The 16,967-nt window shown below is 43.3% G+C and overlaps 1 protein-coding gene across 3 annotated transcripts in view; it reads right to left on the reverse strand.

The window, feature by feature from the left end:
- PANK3 (pantothenate kinase 3) overlaps positions 1–16,335 on the reverse strand; it is a 28,385-nt gene extending 12,050 nt beyond the window's left edge. Inside the window, exons 1-5 of one of the 3 annotated variants that reach the window (XM_051844446.3) lie at positions 15,983–16,138; positions 9,665–9,734; positions 2,816–3,168; positions 1,531–1,784; positions 212–388 (exon numbers count right to left, since the gene is read on the reverse strand). In XM_051844446.3, the coding sequence (XP_051700406.1) occupies positions 212–388; positions 1,531–1,784; positions 2,816–3,151 (767 nt within the window). In that variant the 5' untranslated portion in view covers positions 3,152–3,168; positions 9,665–9,734; positions 15,983–16,138. Of the gene's footprint in view, positions 1–211; positions 389–1,530; positions 1,785–2,815; positions 3,169–9,664; positions 9,735–15,661; positions 15,808–15,982 lie in introns of those variants that run through there. The other 2 variants (XM_002710198.6, XM_070076406.2) reach the window with 2 other exon arrangements.
- Positions 16,336–16,967: the final 632 nt, after the last annotated feature.

The following is a 16,967-nucleotide window of genomic DNA, read 5'->3' on the forward strand; positions in this document are numbered from 1 at the left end:
AAGATAATGAAGCATGATAAAAGTGGCTTCTTCTAAGGTGCTCTCAGAGTAGACTTCTCAACGTCTACTTAATCTGTAAGCCGCACCACAGTGCTTAACTTTGAACTTCCAATTTAAACTGGGTAAAAAGGAAACATCCTTATGACTTCCTGATAAACAGTTTTCTAAAAATGAAGTGCCTGAAGAATCCCAGCATAAACATCAAACTTACCTAGATGCTACAGCCCAACCTGGTAGACCAAATCTTTCATAATCTCCTCCATAAATATCACGGACCAGCTTGTCTGCTTGGGTGCTGTCACCTTTGGATGCCATCTCAAGAGCCTCTTCAAAACTTTCACAGCCAGTCAGTAAGCTACATAAACCCAGAAAGGTACCCCCTCCAAGGCTAAAGAAAATAGAAAAAAAACTAGCTAAGATGTATGAATATACTGCATTCTTCCTTTGAAATTAAAGGTACATCATTAACTTATCCAGGGAACACACAGAAAAACCCAGTATTAATGCTGAGTGCTGAAGTATCAACATAACAGAGAAAGGCAAGAAAAACTGGCTGGTAAAATCACACTTGTCATATCTCCCCATTGTTTCTTAAACAGGAGCCTACATTTCTTCTTTTTTTTTTTTTTTTTTTTTTTGACAGGCAGAGTTAGACAGTGAGAGTGAGAGACAGAGAGAACCCTAAATGGCCAATACGGCCGGTGCTGTGCCGAAGCCAGGAGCCAGGTGCTTCCTCCTGGTCTTCCATGTGGGTGCAGGGCCCAAGCACTTGGGCCATCCTCCACTGCCTTCCTGGGCCACAGCAGAAAGCTGGACTGGAAGAGGAGCAACTGGGACAGAATCTGGTGCCCCAACTGGGACCAGAATCCAGGGTGCCAGCGCTGCAGGCGGAGGATTAGCCAAGTGATCCACGGCGCCAGCCTACATTTCTTCTTAAAAGTTGATATAAACAAAAGGAAAAAACTTAAATATCATTTCACATTCACTTCATGTATTATAGAAACTTTATGAGCTATTTGGGAACATTAATATACTCCCATAAGGAACTCAAAATGATTTCATCATATAATAATACTGCAGTCTAAATGTGAAACTATTCCACATTTGGCAAGCTTGAATATATCAACAAAAGGTTTAAAATGAAGAAATAATAACACTTTGGGAAAAAAGAGATTCGAGAGTTCTACAATGAATAGAATGCCGTCATATCCAAGCAAAGGCTCTCACGTTAAATTCTGGAAAAAATATTACTGGAATCAATTATTCCAGATAAAACTTTCACTCTTACCATTATCAAAGTTTTGGAGTTGACTGATGTAGAGCAGTTATATCCAACAGTTACAGTCTGAGTCTTTAGAGTTTCAGTCTTTATTCACCTCATAAAAAAGATAGTATTTGCCACATTTTAACTTACGCATCTACATTTTCTTACTGTTGCACAAATCCAAATTATTTTTCTAGAGAAATCAACATCAATATATTGTGCATGGAACAATGTAAATGCTGCACTAGGACCAAAAAGTCTATTACCTCGTCCCAGTCACTCGTTTGTAGTTATCTTTGGAATGGACTGCTAAAATACTGACTCCAGAGCCGATGTTCACCACCAGCAGCGGATAGGGATCATCCAGGTTAAAAGGCATCTTTTGGCATCGCTCAGGTTCTGAGGCATTAGCAAAATAATAGCACTCTGCCTGTCCATTGAAACTAACAGAATCTATATACAGCAAGCCCTTTACAAGGCAGTCAAGTTCATCCAGTTTGTGCAGGTGGAGGTTTCCAATCTGTAAAAAATAAAATTTTTAAAAACTAAGAGAAAGGACTACATTCCAAACTGGCTTCAAATTTATGAACTCTGTTCAACTGAAATAAAATATAAATTACCATTATCCAACCAAAAATTTTTATAAGAACTTAAGATATTTAAATTATCCCACATTGTAAGGGGCTCCCTTATGTAGGTAAATTTTCTTACATGGTCCTCATCTACACTTCAAGGGAAAGAAATTTCAGTAGCCCCAAATACAACTTTAAACTCTATAATCCAAAAGACCTGGCCTAAGACTACATAGCTCAATATTCATTGTCCCTTTGACACAGGACTATGGTAGGGTTGTGGTATAAAATCAGAAAAACAGAGTAAAAAATAATTTTTCATTCAAGTTATTTACTAAGATACTGGTTTCCAATCTTGGGGTTCAAGGAGAGATGAGCATAATGGTGGTTAGGATGCTTGTGTCCCATAGTGGAGTGCCTGGGTTCCATACCTAGCTCTAGCTCCTGATTTCAGCTTCCTACTAATGTGGACCTATGAAACAGTGGTGAAGCTCAGGTAGCTGGGTTCCTGCCACCTAAGTAGGGAACCTTTCCTGGCTCTTGGCTTCAGCTTCCCTGCCATTACAGGCATTTGAAGAGTAAACCAGCTGATGGAAGAGCACTGTCTTTCAGATAAACAAAAACAATAGAAACAAAACCCAACCATGGAAAGATGGGACAATAATACAGCAAATAATTGAAACCCAGTTTATATGTCTTTGCATACTGCCAAAAATTTTCTGAAGATTCCACTCACCCCTTTTATTCTAACTCTGTGGTACTTAAGATTTTACCAAACATTACACACAATAACATGCCCAAACTTTCCATAACAGTGTTTAAAATGCCCCCCAAACAAAGCTAGTCATGAATACTAACTTCCCATACATCCTCAGTGCGAACTTATCTAAGGGACATGGTAGATGGAAACCTAGCTACACATTTAAACAACTGAATAGAACGAGTGATCAATTTTTGGTTTACAATAAGGTATACTTACTGTGCGAAAATCTTTTTCAAACTTGTAAGCACCACCTCCTGTAGCACATAGCACCGTTTGTAATGTTGAGAAGTTTTTATCTCTTCCCATTTGGATAAAAGTGGGCAGATCCTGGGTTGGAAATCTGATAAAGTGCAAGTTCCCCCTTCTGCCAAAAAGTGTTAAATCTTTCAGTTCAAGATGTACATCCCGAATACCAGTGGATCCATACGCTACATTAGATGTCAAATATTTCCGAATACTTTTTAAGCTCTCAACTTCTTCTTGTTCTTCCTCTGCTGTGATATCAATAGGTTCAAAATATGAGAGCTTTACGAGAGTCCCTCCAATGTCCATGCCAAACCATGGGAAAGCTGTGAATTAAAAAACACAGTATCTATTTTAGGAACACAAACTAGAAACTAGTTAATTAACCACAAACATAATTTATCCTTAATCATTCATTCAGGTCAATAACATTTATCGGGTGAGGTGGCCACTGTGGTGTAGTAAGTTAAGCCACTACTTGGGATTCCTGCCTACTTTTATTTAATCAAAGATTTATTTATTCATTTGAAAGGCAGAGGTAGAGAGGAGAGACCTACCATCCGCTGATTCACTCCCCAAATGGCTGCAATGGCCAGGTGGGCAAGACCGAAGCCAGGAGCTTCATCTGGATTTCCTATGAGGGTGAAGGGGCCCCAAGAACTTGGGCTACCTTCCACTGCTTTCCCGGGTACATCAACATAGAGCTTGATCAGAAGTGGAGCAGCCAGGACTTGAACTGGAGACCATACGGGATGCTGGCATAGCAGGCAGAGGCTTAACCTAAATCACAGAGCTGACCCCTACTCTGCTTTTGATCTAGCTTCCTGCTAATCTGCCTGGAAGGCAGCAGACAATGGCCTTATCACCTGAGTGCCTGCCACCTACATGGGAGACCCACAGGATTCCAGACTGCTGGTTTCAGCCTGGCCCAGCACTAGCGGTTGTGGGCATTTGGGAATTGAGTCAATCTGTCTTTCAAATAAATATTCTTTTAAAAAATAGTATTTACTGGGGGAAGACACATCTTCTATGTGCAACTCACATGCTTTTCCTTCAAAGTTTTATCTGTATATTTTCCAATAACCAAACATACAACAACTTTTTCCATTCCTACTCTGATAGGTGTTAGGTGTTATATTTCATTTATTAAATACTTGCATGACCCAGTAGATGAGAATTTGGGCAATTTTGTTTCAATAAATAGATTATCACCAGAAGCGTGAAAAATCTTTTTTAAAGATTTATTTATTTGAAAGGCAGAGAGTTACAGAAAGGCTGTGGCAGAGAGATTTTCCATCCACTCATTCACTCCCCAAATGGCCACAACAGTAGGAGCTGGGCCTATCCAAAGCCAGGATTCTAGAGTTTCCTCTGGGTCTCCCATGCGGGTTCAGGGGCCCAAGGACTTGTGCCATCTTCTATTGCTTTCCCAGGCCATAGCAGAGAGCAGGATAGGAAGTAGAGCAGCCAGGATTCAAACTGGCACCCAACTGGGATGCCAGCACTGCAGGCAGTGGTTTTACGCGCTACACCACAGGGCCGGCCCTACAAAATCTTTATTATTAAGTTTTTAATATAATCAAATCAGCCTATAATCATGTCAAGCAATCCATGGGAAAAGGGTCTCCATAAAACAAAACAAAACCTTCTTTTTGCTCAGCATATTAGATTTCTTTGGTACTTCCAGTTAATAAAATTGGCTGTTCATAACGTTGAAGGTCTTCTTAGGTACCAGCACACTCAGGCAAGCAGTACTCAGGTTTCGGACTTAGTGTTCTATAACTGGACTATGGGACTCTGGAATAGCCATTAGCCTCTCTGACTCTTAACTCTTAACTACTTTCAATACCTAATTACTGAGTATCTTCTCTATACCAGTGAATGGGAATGTAACAAGATGAAGATAAAAATCCTACCTTCAGGGAGGGCTCCATCTGGTAGGGGAATATAAATATAAATACACAAGAATGAGGTAGACAAAATAAAATTATATAGACCAAGAGACATACAGACCAAGAGAAGGAATGCTAAACTCCCCATGCCTGCGTTTGAACATAGGGAATAATGAAAATAAAAACAGCCTATCCAAAGGCAGAGGACTGTCAATAGCGCGTTGGAATCAGGAAAAAAGCCTAAGGCAAAAATGGCTACAACAGCTGGGGCTGGGCCGTGAAAAAGCCATCTTGAGCGATCAGCTGCTGTCTTTCCAGGCTCATTAGCAGGAATTTGGGTTGGAAGCAGGGCAGCTGGGACTCAGAGACTGGCATTCAGGAACAGTTTATTGTCAGGATCAACAACTTTTAACAGTGAGATCTGAAACCTTGAAAAAAAAATTTCAATGTTTACTTATTCAGAAAGTTACAGAGAGGGGGAGAGAGAGAGACCTTCCACTGGTTCACTCCCCAGATGGCCACAATAGCTAACACCAGGCCAGGTTAAAACAAAGAGCCACCAGCTTCAAATGGGTCTCCTATGTGGCTGGCAGGAGCTCAAGTACTTGGGCCATCATCTGCTACTTCCCCAGACCATTAGCAGGGAGCTGGAGAAGAAGTGAAGCAGCTGGGACACAAACTAGCACCCACTATGGGATAGCAGTGGCTTTACCTGCTGTGCTAAAATGCCAGCCCATTTTTCTTTTTAAAGATTTATTTATTTTGAAAGTTGGAGTAACACAGAAGAATCTAATCAGTGCTCATCATTTCAGGCAGGGAAAGCCAAGACACTACAGCAAAAAAATGCCCTATATTAAGGATCTCTGAGACCCTAGCAGATAGGGCCACCAAAGGAGGATGTACTTTTCTCTGAAGGGAGGAGAGAACTTCCACTTTGCTTACGGCTTTGTCTAAATACTGATGAAGATCGTGCTCATATGGGACGCTGGTGTCACAGGCAGCAGCTTAACCCTGTGCACCACAATGCTGGCCCTAATCTGGGACTCCTATTTCCTTATATTTATTGGTCATAATCCTTATGTAGACACAGGTAATAGTTTATCATTATTCCGAGGCTGGGGAAGAAAATAAGTATCCTATTGTGAATTGTGAAATTCTTCTGAGAATTAAAGCACAATGATGCAGTTTTCCATAGAACCCCAGGAAACATTTGTTGAGTACTCACTACCTGCCAGATATATGCTGATCACATGTACTGGCTCTTTCAATCCTCCATGCCTCTAGGATAAGGCTGCCTCAGTACTTGTGTCACTTCACAGACAAGGAAAGGAGACAGATTACAGACAAAGGTCAATTCATTAATAAATGGGAAAGAAAGGATTCCATACTAGAAGGTTTCTTTCTGTGCTTTGGTACCATGTAACAAAGGCTTAAAAATAATTCAATACTTAAAGCTATATGGATTATAAAATACCTGGCCACAAAATATATTCAATAGTTTTTTTACATTTCTTCATTTTAGAATCTATACATTTACTAAAATGAGAACATGATTTTGAGTATGAGGAAGGAGTGACTCTCATTATCTTCTTCTGGAAGACACAGCTCATTTCTTTTTATATTGGATACCCAAATTGTAGACCCAGAACTACACTAAACACAATCTTAAAAAACAAAGTTTTTTAAAGAAAGAAAATGATTTTATTCTTAATTTGGTAAGCTAGGAACAGGCAGCAAGATCCCAAAGAAGCACCAGATATTTATGCCATCTACAGAATGACGTAAGTAATCAGGAAGCAACAGAAGCAGGTAAAACTGATCAAATCTTTTCAATTTTCTGAGGTAGCTAGTAAGAGAAGCCATTTTATACGACTAACACTCTTTTTGTGAAAACATACAATAATATACTTTCAGGAAACATAATTGTGGCATCAGTAAGTTTTGCTTGCAGTTTACTAAAGAAATCTACAGGGGCTGGCGCTGTGGCGTAGCAGGTAAAGCCACCGCCTGCAGTGCAAGCAGCCCATATGGGCGCTGGTTTGAGTCCTTGGCTGCTCCACGTCTGATCCCGCTCTCTGCTATGGCCTGAGAAAGCAGTAGAAGATGGCCCAAGTTCCCACGAGAGAGAGATAGAGAGAGACAGAGAAGAGAGAGAGAGAGAGAAAGAGAGAGAGAGAGAGAGAGAGAGAGAGAGAGAGAGAAAAGAAATCTAACTTCCTCTCTAAAAAAAATTCACATCAGGAGTCAGGAACTCCACTTTGGTTTCTAGCATAGATGGCAGAAACAAAAAGTTACCTATCACTTCCCTGCCCTCACTTAAGCCCTATGTCCAAACAAATTAGTTAGCAAGAAGCAGTATCAACAATTACAGAGGGGGAAATTCACACCCAGAGCATTTGCTCAAGTAACACTCAAAGAAAACTAGAGGTCTGATTAAATCAACCAAATAGAGTCTTTGAGGATTGCCCCTATCTGACAAAAAGCCATGTAATTAAGGCACTTTTCAGTGGGTGTTTAAAGAAATCTGTGATATTACACAGAAAAATGAACTTTCCTATTAGATGCTTGATTCTTTGGGGAGGGGTTGAAATCACTACTCCAGAAAGTACCTTTTGGAACAGAAACATTTCCACAATGTGACATTTATTAATCCCAAAACCTTTACTTCTCAAAATCCAATACTGATTTTAAAAATCAGTATTTACAGTTTTTTTTTTTTCTGTGCCTCATGTCAAATGTGTCAAAATATACCTAGAATTATAAAATGTTGCTCAGGGAGCAAACTACAAAGCTAAAGCATTACAACAGGTTCAAAGTTCATACCAGCTGCCTCTGCTCCCAGGTTTATAAATACCTCAATACTATCATTCTTGAAAGCAAAACCTCCAATTAACACTGACATGAAGAACTTTTAAACTCTCACACAAAACCATGAATTAAGCTTTAAAGGAAACTTACCAGCCAGAAAAATATTCCAAGTTAACACATACTGGGGAATAAAAAATACTTCCTTTTCTAAAACTATGAATAAGTTCCAAAATTTCTAATTCCAAAGGTTTACCAATAGGCAGCTCCACAATATATACTCTACTCTGTAATGCATGCAGTGAAGTAGTAAAGATACATGTTCAAACCACACACACCTTTCTCCCTCTCTCTGGAGTTTATAGTACAAAGGCTATCAGTACAATGATACTTCAGAAAGTTCCACAGGAAACAGTATTAAAAGATTAGTTTGATGCCGAAAAAACCCTCAAAATCTGTAATTTTTACCATAATACACATTTTCCATGAACTTTGGAAGACTCCTTGTATGTGGTGTGGTCCACTATCCCATGCCCCTCTCTCCCACCTGGCAGAAACAATGTATTTTGAAGTTTGAAGTGTTAATATTTATTGACTCTCTCAGATAAAGAAAATCATTATTTAGGTACAATTATCATTAAAACAACAACCAAAAAAACCCTCCCATTGCTTTTTAATTTTCTTTAAATATTTATTTACTTGAAAGTCAGAGGTGCAGGGGCCCAAGGGCTTAGGCTATCTTCTACTGCTTTCTCAGGCCATAGCAGAGCTGGATCAGAAATGGAGCGACCAGGACTTGAACCAGCATCCATATGGGATGCTAGCACTGCAGGCGGCGGCTTTACCCACCATGCCTCAGCGCCAGCCCCTGATTTTTTTTTTGTTTTGTTTTAGCTAATTAGAGTTGCATAGAGGAGAATGACAGTGAGCTCCCATCTGTTATTGCACTCCTCAAATGCCCTCAACAGCCAGGGCTAGCCCAGGAAAAAGCCAGGAACCTGGAATTCAATCCAGGTCTCCACAAGGGCGGACAAGAATCCAAGTGCTTGGGCTATAACCTCTTGTCTCCCAGGGGGCAGAGGAAGAGGAACCTTGAATCAAGAGTGGAGTTTAGACTCAAACCTGGGCACTCACTCAGATACAGAATGCAAGTCCAATCTCCTTAACAGCTAGGCCAAACACCTACCCTGCCTCCTTGCCTTTTTACAAAAGTTTTCAGGAGCTGTTTCCATGAGACAATCAAAACACACCTCCCCTCCCCACCCCCTGACAAAGATTCATTTGTAAGGCAGTTACAGAGAGTGAGGGAGAGAAAGAGAGGTTATCTTCCATCCACTGATTCACTCCCCAAATGGCCGCAACAGCTACAGATGGGCCAGTCCAAAGCCAGGAACTAGCAGCTTCTTCCAGGTCTCCCACATGGGTGCAAACTGGGCCATGCTCTGCTGCCTTCCTAGGCACACCAGCAGGCATCTGGATCAGAAGTACAGCAGCTGGGAACCCAACCAGTACCCAAATGGGATGCTGGTGTCACAGGTGGTGGCTCTGCGCACTACACCAAAGCACTGGAACCAACACACCAACTTTTTAAAAATCTCACACACACCAATTATAATAAAGCTGTATAATTATAGCATAATAAATTCACTTATGCTTTTAAAATTACATTAAATACTTCAGATTATAAAATATGTATGTAGGTAGTAAAGAATATACAACCACCACCACCTAGGAACTCATGAAGCAGAACATGATCATAAAATTTTAAGCCTTTTCATGACCCATGTAGTTGTGTATTGGACTAGAGAAGCACCACATTCTATGAAATACTGTAAATTAAATAGGAAAAACTTACATCTGGGTTACTAGCTTGTCTACTTGGTTAGTGCTGTCTGTTTTTAAAGACAGGATAACTAGAGATGCCATCTTGCAGACCAAAACTTCTTAGTATTAACCTCAACACACAAACTCAAAAATTACACTCCCCTTTTATTTCTAGCAGATCTCAATTATAACTTCCTTTTTAAAATTGGGAAAATAGGGACTGAAAGAGAGTGGAGTCCTCATAGTAGCTCCAAACGAAAAAAACAGAAAAGAAAAAAAAAAAAAGGTTGGTAACAGCTACCTTTTGCATAGAGATCCTTTCAACTCAGCAGAGTCCTGGAATTCATTTCTTTATGGCAGGGAAATAATCGCTATTCAAAAGGCATGAGGCAGCAAGAACACAGAAGACAGAAATTCTCAATTATGATACATTCCTAACATTTAGCAAGTGACATAATTACCAACTTTTGTGCTTTCTAGGGTATTAAAGTATTTATGGTTGCTATTTTGCTACCTACCAAAATGAAGAGGCATGAAGCTCAAACATCACTTATTTACAGTGAAAATATGAAGTAAATATAAGCACAGTAAATACAACCACAAGTGTACTTAATAATTCTGTGAGGTAAGGAGAATAGCAGTTCGCTACGAAATCAACCTAGTAGTTTTATCTATCGCTTTGATGCTTCTGGCCAGTGGCCAGCTGAAAAGCAAGTCATCAGTGCATAAGCAGCCCATCTATTATTGCATAAAACCTAAGTATTATTTTTTAAAGAATAAAACACTCAGGGCCAAAGTGGGAAAAAAAGAAACCCAAAATACCTATTTATAAACTGAAAGAAAACATTCTGTAAATGTAATAAGCACTGCAATGTTGGCAAATATACACTAGCTTCTACAGCCTGTGAGAATTTCATAGAATCCCTTATAATCTATTTCATCTGGCCTTCAAAAAAATAATTCGTATGTCTCAGTCTATTGAGTTGCCATTAGGTCCTCATATGTAACAAACATATACCAAACTACCAAGAATTATTATCAGAATATGCCCATAAAAGGTAAAAGTTGTATTCCAATTACTTTTGAAAATGATTAATCAGCAGGAGATATTTAATTTCTAACAAGGTGCTGTAGGTTTGATATCAAGTGTTAGTATGAAGTGTTGGAATGAAGCACTAAAGAGCTATATAATTGCTATGGGTCCCAAAGCAGATTCCTGCTTCAGAGGATCCTATACCAAACTAGAGTTTCTTTGATTGTTCTTTTTGTTTTTTTGACAGGCAGAGTTAGACAGTGAGAGTGAGAGAGAGAGAGAGAGAGTGAGAGGGAGAGAGAGAGATGGTCTTCCCTCCGTTGGTTCACCCCCCAAATGGCCGCCACGGCTGGCGCATCGCGCTGATCTGAAGCCAGGAGCCAGGTGCTTCTCCTGGTCTCCCATGCAGGTGCAGGGCCCAAGCACCTGGGCCATCCTCCACTGTCCTCCTGGGCCACAGCAGAGAGCTGGCCTGGAAGAGGAGCAGCCGGGACAGAATCCGGCGCCCTGGGGTGCCGGCGCCGCAGACAGAAGATTAGCCTAGTGAGCTGTGGCACCGGCCTTGATTGTTCTTAAGGCATAAAGTCAAACCAAATGCTGAAAAATGATCAAGTATAGGGTACTTTAAAGAATAAATTCTAAAGGCAGATATTCACTGACAAATTCCAGATATATCTTGAGTTCTTTTTTTTTTTTTTTTTTTTTTTTTTGACAGGCAGAGTGGACAGTGAGAGAGAGAGACAGAGAGAAAGGTCTTCCTTTGCCGTTGGTTCACCCTCCAATGGCCGCCGCGGCTGGCGCGCTGCGGCCGGCGCACCGCGCTGATCCGATGGCAGGAGCCAGGAGCCAGGTGCTTTTTCCTGGTTTCCCATTGGGTGCAGGACCCAAGCACCTGGGCCATCCTCCACTGCACTCCCTGGCCACAGCAGAGGGCTGGCCTGGAAGAGGGGCAACCGGGACAGAATCCGGCGCCCCGACCGGGACTAGAACCCGGTGTGCCGGCGCCGCTAGGCGGAGGATTAGCCTAGTGAGCCGCGGCGCCGGCCTATATCTTGAGTTCTTAAAAACCGGTTTTACTTGTCTCAATAATCATTTCAAATAAAAAAATAGTAGTGTTATGAAGTAGAAAATAACCATCCTCACCCATTCAATATTCTCCTGAGGGGAGCCTCAGATAATTCTTTTCTTTAGTAAATCAGTTATGCTTACCCAGAACTATATTAGAAATCACTGCTGGCGCCGCGGCTCACTAGGCTAATCCTCCACCTGTGGCGCCAGCACCCCGGGTTCTAGTCCCGGTTGGGGCGCCGGATTCTGTCCCGGTTGCTCCTCTTCCAGGCCAGCTCTCTGCTGTGGCCCAGGAGTGCAGTGGAGGATGGCCCAAGTGCTTGGGCCCTGCACCCGAATGGGAGACCAGGAGAAGCACCTGGATCCTGGCTTCGGATCGGCACAGCTCGCAGGCCATGGCAGCCATTTGGGGGGTGAACCAACAGAAAAAGAAAGACCTTTCTCTAACTCTGCCTGTCAAAAAAAAAAAAAAAAAAAAAAAAATCATTACCTCCAGGTGCACCTTATTATCTCCTGGAATTGATATTAATTCTTTTTTTAAAAAGATTTATTTATGTGAAAGGCAGAGTTACAGAGGGAGAGACAGAGAGAGATCTTCCATCTACTGGTTCACTCCCCAGATGGCAGCAACAGGTAGAGCTGGGCAGGTCGGAAGCCAGGAGCTTCTTCTAGGTTTCCCATGTGGTGGCAGGGGCTCAAGCACTTGGGCCTTCTGCTTCTGCTTTCCCAGGCCACTAGCAGGGAGCTGGATCCGAAGTGGAGCAGCCAATGGCTTTACCTACTATGCCGAAATGCCGGCCTGGTGGTATTGATTCTTAACAACCAAATTTACAAAGCGGTCCATCAAAGCATATTTAGCAAGTTACATACATATGAAAACTTCAGCTACCTTACTTCTTAGCAAAGCACAACTTAAAACCTGTACTATGTTCCATCTAAACATATTTACTGGGCCACCATTATAGCATAGCGGTTTAAGCTTTTGGTTGTGCTGGCAGCATCCTGTATAAGTGCCAGTTCAAGCCCAGGCAGCTCCATTTTTGATCCAACTCTGTTAATGCACCTGGGAAAGCAGTGCAAGATCACTTAAGTTCCTGGTTTCTGTCTAGTCCAGCTCTGGCCTTGGCAGCCATCTGGTAGTGAACCAGTAGATGGAAGCTCTCTCTCTGTAACTCTGCCTTTCAAATAAAATAGGATTTTGAAAATAAATAAACCTACTTATTATGCTGGGCATTGTAATACATACTGGAGAGCCTCTCGTCACTGACTCCAGCTTCTTGCCTATGCAAACCCCAAGAGCAGTGGTAATGGCTAGAGAAGCTAGGTTGGTGCCATCCACAGGAGACCCCTGGAATGTGACCCTCGCATCTGGCCTCCACCATTATGGGTATTTCGGGGCTCCTGTCTGCTTTTCTCAATTGTAAAAAACCCTCCTTTTATTATCACCTTATTAATCCAGTTACATGCCATACAGGTAAGCAAAACATAAGCTGAAAAAACTACACATTAAGAAATCATGTCGGGCCACAATATGCCGGCCTTAGCGGCCACTTGGGGGGTTGAACCAATGGAAAAGGAAGACCTTTCTCTCTAACTCTGCCAGGAAGCAAGGAAGCAAGGGAGGGAGGGAGGGAGGGAGGGAGGAGAAAGAGAAAAGAAAAGAAAAGATGAAAGAAATCATGTTGGGGCTGGCACTGTGGTATAATAGGTTAAGCCTCTGCCTGCAGTGTCAGCATCCTGTAGGGATGCCAGTTTGAGTCCTGGCCGCTCCACTTCTGATCCAGCTCCCTACTAATGGCTTGGGAAAGCAGTGTAAGATGGCACCCATGTGGGAGACCTGGAAGAAGCTCCTAGCTCCTGGCTTCAGACAGGCACATCTGGCTGTTGCAGCCATTTGTGGAATGAAGCAGACAGAAGACCTCTCTCTCTGCCTAAAACTTTGCCTCTCAAATAAATAAATCTTAAGAAAAAGAAAAAATGTCGGTGGTTGACGCGGCACAGCAGATAAAGCGTCAGCATCCCATACTAGCACTGGATTGAGTCCCAGAAGCTCCACTTCGAATCCCGCTCTCTCCAAATGGCCTGGAAAAAGCAGCTGAAGATGACCCCAGTGCTTGGGCCTCTGCCACCCATGTGGGAGACCTGGATTAAGCTCCTGTCTTTGGCCTGGCTCAGCACTGGCTGTAGTGGCCATCTGGGGACTGAGCCACTGGATGGTTCTCTCTCTCTGCCTCTTCCCAACCCTCCCCATAATTCTTTCAAATAAATAAACAAATCTTTAAAAAAAGTCAGACAAGGTATGAACAAACACATGATTTTATTTTCTCCTTCCCCTGGGGTTGAATTAGAACTTAATTTCAAACACTAACCTCTGAGTTACACAATCTAAAAGATAAAGCAAATTCTTTGTTAATGTACGTATGCATTTGGTTTATAAAGTGGTACTACTGGTGATGTATATAAAAGCAATGCTTTCTAACATTTACAGGAATAATCTTAAGAAAACGAATAAAGTCACTTGTTTAACCAGTATGCTATACAGTTTTTCAAGTATTGCTGTTAAGAGTTAAATGATGCAACGTATATAGCATAGTGCCTTACACATACTAACTCGACAATAAATGTTATAATTACATTTAAAAACTCTTAAGTATCCATAACTAAACAAATGTTTAACTAGGCTGTTTTGAAAAACTAGAACAATATTGAACAGTTATAAATATTCAGCACAGTTCATGGTTGAAATATCTTATTTTCCATACACAAAAAAGCAAGATGCTCCTTATGTTGGCTATAAAGAATTCAGTAGGCAGTAAAGTCATCTTTTACATATAAAAAACTGGAAATGCTGTTTTAGATTTCTAAACCACATCAACTGACCAGTTTTTCAGCATGATTCTATTTTAAGATTAATGGTCTCACAATGAACCACACTGGAGTAATGATAAACCTACTTAAGAAATAGTATTTTATTTCTCAACCTGAAGTTTATTCTATAAACTTTCAAACAGCTTAGGTGATACTCCTATCTGATTATAAGTAATTAAATCACAATCATGACAAAGAAAATCGCCATGACCAGTGGAGTCAGACTATATCAAAAATTCTTCACTGAATGTAAACACTAAGACAAGCAGAGAGAGTGGGTGTCGAGGGAAGATGTTCGAGTGTTCAAGATGCACACGTTTAATTCAGCAAATGTAAAGTAAATCAGAAATGTTGCTACATTACTGTCATTTAAGCTCTCAAATCTCTACTTTATTGATTCTTCCAACAACTATACCAATAAATCATCATTTAAAAATATTTTAAATTAGCAGGTAAAACTACCAGATAAGAAAGGCGTGTTTTGCTTTAAGTATTGAGACTCTCCCAATGGGGGCAGGAGAGAGAACACTGGACTTTGAGCCAAACACCTAGGGCTCTGAACCTCATCAGCACAAAGTTAGTGTAGGCTTCATAGACTTACTCAGGGGCTAAGTTCAAGTTGCTCATCCGTAAAGTCAAGATCAATTTATTTCACATTTAAGTAACAATTAGCAGTTTTCCGAGAGCTAGGCCATGCTGTCTCTCCTGGGAAGTGACAAGAACCCTGACGGACAGGCAGGGAAGCTGCCAGTGCCCCGTCTTATTGCTGGAGAGTTCTACAGTCCAGTCGGGAGAATCCCTTTACACACTGTAAAAGGCCGCAAGACATCAATGTAACTCAAGATATGAGCAGGAATTCCCACATTCCTACTGGTACTGGGAGACTGCACTTGAAAATTATGACAAGGACAATGGCTAAGGGTTTCAATAAGCAAACTGCCGGAATAAAAGGTTTGAAAGAAAAAAACAATACCTTATCTTCCTTAAAGCACGGTAAGAAATTGTTCTAAGTACATGCATATAGTCAAAGAAAAATCTCTAGGGGTATGCACCATAATGTTACTAGTGGTTCGCTCCGGGCAGCGGGAATACAGGTGTTCTATTTGTTTCTGTGTTTTCTAAAACAAATATCAACTAGTTGATGCTCTTAAACCTAAACAAGCGGAGGCAACTACCCGCTGGCAGCTTACGTGCACGTGCGTTTAAAAGCTCCGATTGCTAACAGTAACAATTCCCCAGGAACCCACCGGGATTTCAAGGACACCAGCGGGAAGCCCAGAAACCCCTAAAAACGAGTGGCCACTGCACCCCGGGACCAGTCAAGACTACCTCTTTTCAACGTGACTTCCAGCTGGGAGAGGAAACCTGGTAGTTCTAGTCTCGCACCAGCACGAGCGGAATCAAAAATTCCCTCCTCTGCCTCCCAGGCCTCCGGGAGGAAGTGGGAGGAAAGGGTTAGGGGGCGGCACTTGCGCGTAAAGGGGGATGGGGAGGACGGAAGCCTAGAACCCAGGGCTGGGACGGTCCCTCCGCCCCCTCCCGGGCTGGGCGCCGGCGACCGGCTTGAAGCCAGGCCGCTCAGCCAAGAGCCTTCCGAACGCGGCCCAGGGGTGCCCCCCCCAATCCGACGGGCCCATGCCCCCATCTTACAGGGCTTCTTGGCATCCTTGATCTTCATGGCGTCAGTCGGAAGAGCGAGAGGCAGCCTCGGGTCCGGGGCACGGAGCGCAGCGCGGGCGACTCCGGGGGTGGCTGGGCCGCGCGGCGAGGCCCAGCCGGTTCCTCCCCTCCGGCCGGGCGGGGCGGGCCTAGGGCGGGGCGGCGGCGCCTGAGGCGACGCCCGGCCCAGGGGGTGGCCCCCCACCCCCGCGAGGGGCGGCCGGGACCAAGCGAGCTGGGGGAAGGCCGCCGGTCTCGCCGCTCCGGGGCCCCCCCACAGCCGCTCCAGACAAAAGGCCCCGGACCCCGAGCCGCCGCCGCCGCCGCCGCCGCACTGAGAAATAGCCCGCCCAGGCCGGACGCCCACGTGACGCCAGCCCCCACTTGCTCCGCTCTCCGCCTGGCTGCTGGGGATTGTAGTTCTCTGGATCGGAAGGACTTGCTCTCTGAACGCCGCTGTGGGGATGGACTACAAAGCCCAGGGTGCACCGCGGCCCCACCTCCCAGGCCCCTCCGCTCCCGGAGATCGCCTCAGAGTGGTCCCAGGGAGGAGTGGGCGGGGCGTTAGTCACGCCAGCGAGGAGGCGGCCAATGGTGACTGAGATGGGCGGGCTGGGGAAGCCCGGGGCTCGGGGCCCGCCTCGCCGCCGAAGGAGACGGGGATGGGAGGGGGCGCTCTTTACAGGGACTGTCATGGCTGTTTTAGCACTCGCAGACCTCCTTCTGAGAAAGAAAAGCCCGTCGTCGTGCCACGGAAAGCTCTAAACTGCGGGTTCTAGAAGTGCTCTTGATAAACCGTGGAGTCCATTTGTGGATGAAAGGCATTCGCCAAGGAATCCCCTACTTAATAGAGACACCTTGAAGGTTGAGGTTGGAATGAGGGTGATTGAGGAGACCACAATGCTAGCGTTTCATACTGAATCTTACCATATCTGAGGCGCTCTGCAGCGCGTGCTGGGTGGGTCACTTGCTTTAA

Source organism: Oryctolagus cuniculus, chromosome 6, assembly GCF_051225735.1.
Source record: "Oryctolagus cuniculus isolate XC-2025 breed Fujian yellow rabbit chromosome 6, ASM5122573v1, whole genome shotgun sequence".
NCBI classification, from domain to species: domain Eukaryota; kingdom Metazoa; phylum Chordata; class Mammalia; order Lagomorpha; family Leporidae; genus Oryctolagus; species Oryctolagus cuniculus.